The 494-nt window shown below is 52.8% G+C and overlaps 1 protein-coding gene across 1 annotated transcript in view; it reads left to right on the plus strand.

The window, feature by feature from the left end:
* The first annotated feature begins 223 nt into the window (after positions 1 to 223).
* LOC113214894 (uncharacterized) overlaps positions 224 to 494 on the plus strand; it is an 86,913-nt gene continuing 86,642 nt past the window's right edge. The window contains exon 1 of the mRNA XM_052277395.1: positions 224 to 238. Within this exon, the coding sequence (XP_052133355.1) occupies positions 224 to 238 (15 nt within the window). The remainder of the gene's footprint in view (positions 239 to 494) is intronic.

The following is a 494-nucleotide window of genomic DNA, read 5'->3' on the forward strand; positions in this document are numbered from 1 at the left end:
GACTCCGTCAAACACTTGGCCTTAAACCTCCGAGTCACCGAGTTTTTATACCCATGGTTTTGCAGAGTCGACCTTTTAGCCAACGCTCAGTCAAGTTCAGTAATTAGAAAGCTCTGATGGCGCCTGGTAGTTAGGCAGCACCTTTCTTCCAGTGCATATGTGATCTGCGGGCTGGCCTACCCTGCGTCTCGCAGGCGCCGAGGGCCCGTCTCCGAGTAACGACATGGATGAACAAAAGGTACAGGCTTCCACAACCTGTGTTCTTAAATCACTTCCTAAAACGAATGCGTTATTGAAAGTGCGACGCTGCAGTCGTTGGGACAATGTCACATTTTTTGTGCGTGCTTGAACAACAGCCATACGTGCCACGCTGCATGGCACTGCTGGCACTGGACATGATTTCATTTCCCAAACCAGTATTGCATTCTACATGGCTGTTCCGGCCCGGCCCCAGTGGACCCCTACCAACGACCCCACTCCCAGAGCCGGGCGCG

This window comes from Frankliniella occidentalis, unplaced genomic scaffold (assembly GCF_000697945.3).
Source record: "Frankliniella occidentalis isolate FOCC.00 unplaced genomic scaffold, Focc_3.1 Scaffold10, whole genome shotgun sequence".
NCBI lineage: Eukaryota > Metazoa > Arthropoda > Insecta > Thysanoptera > Thripidae > Frankliniella > Frankliniella occidentalis.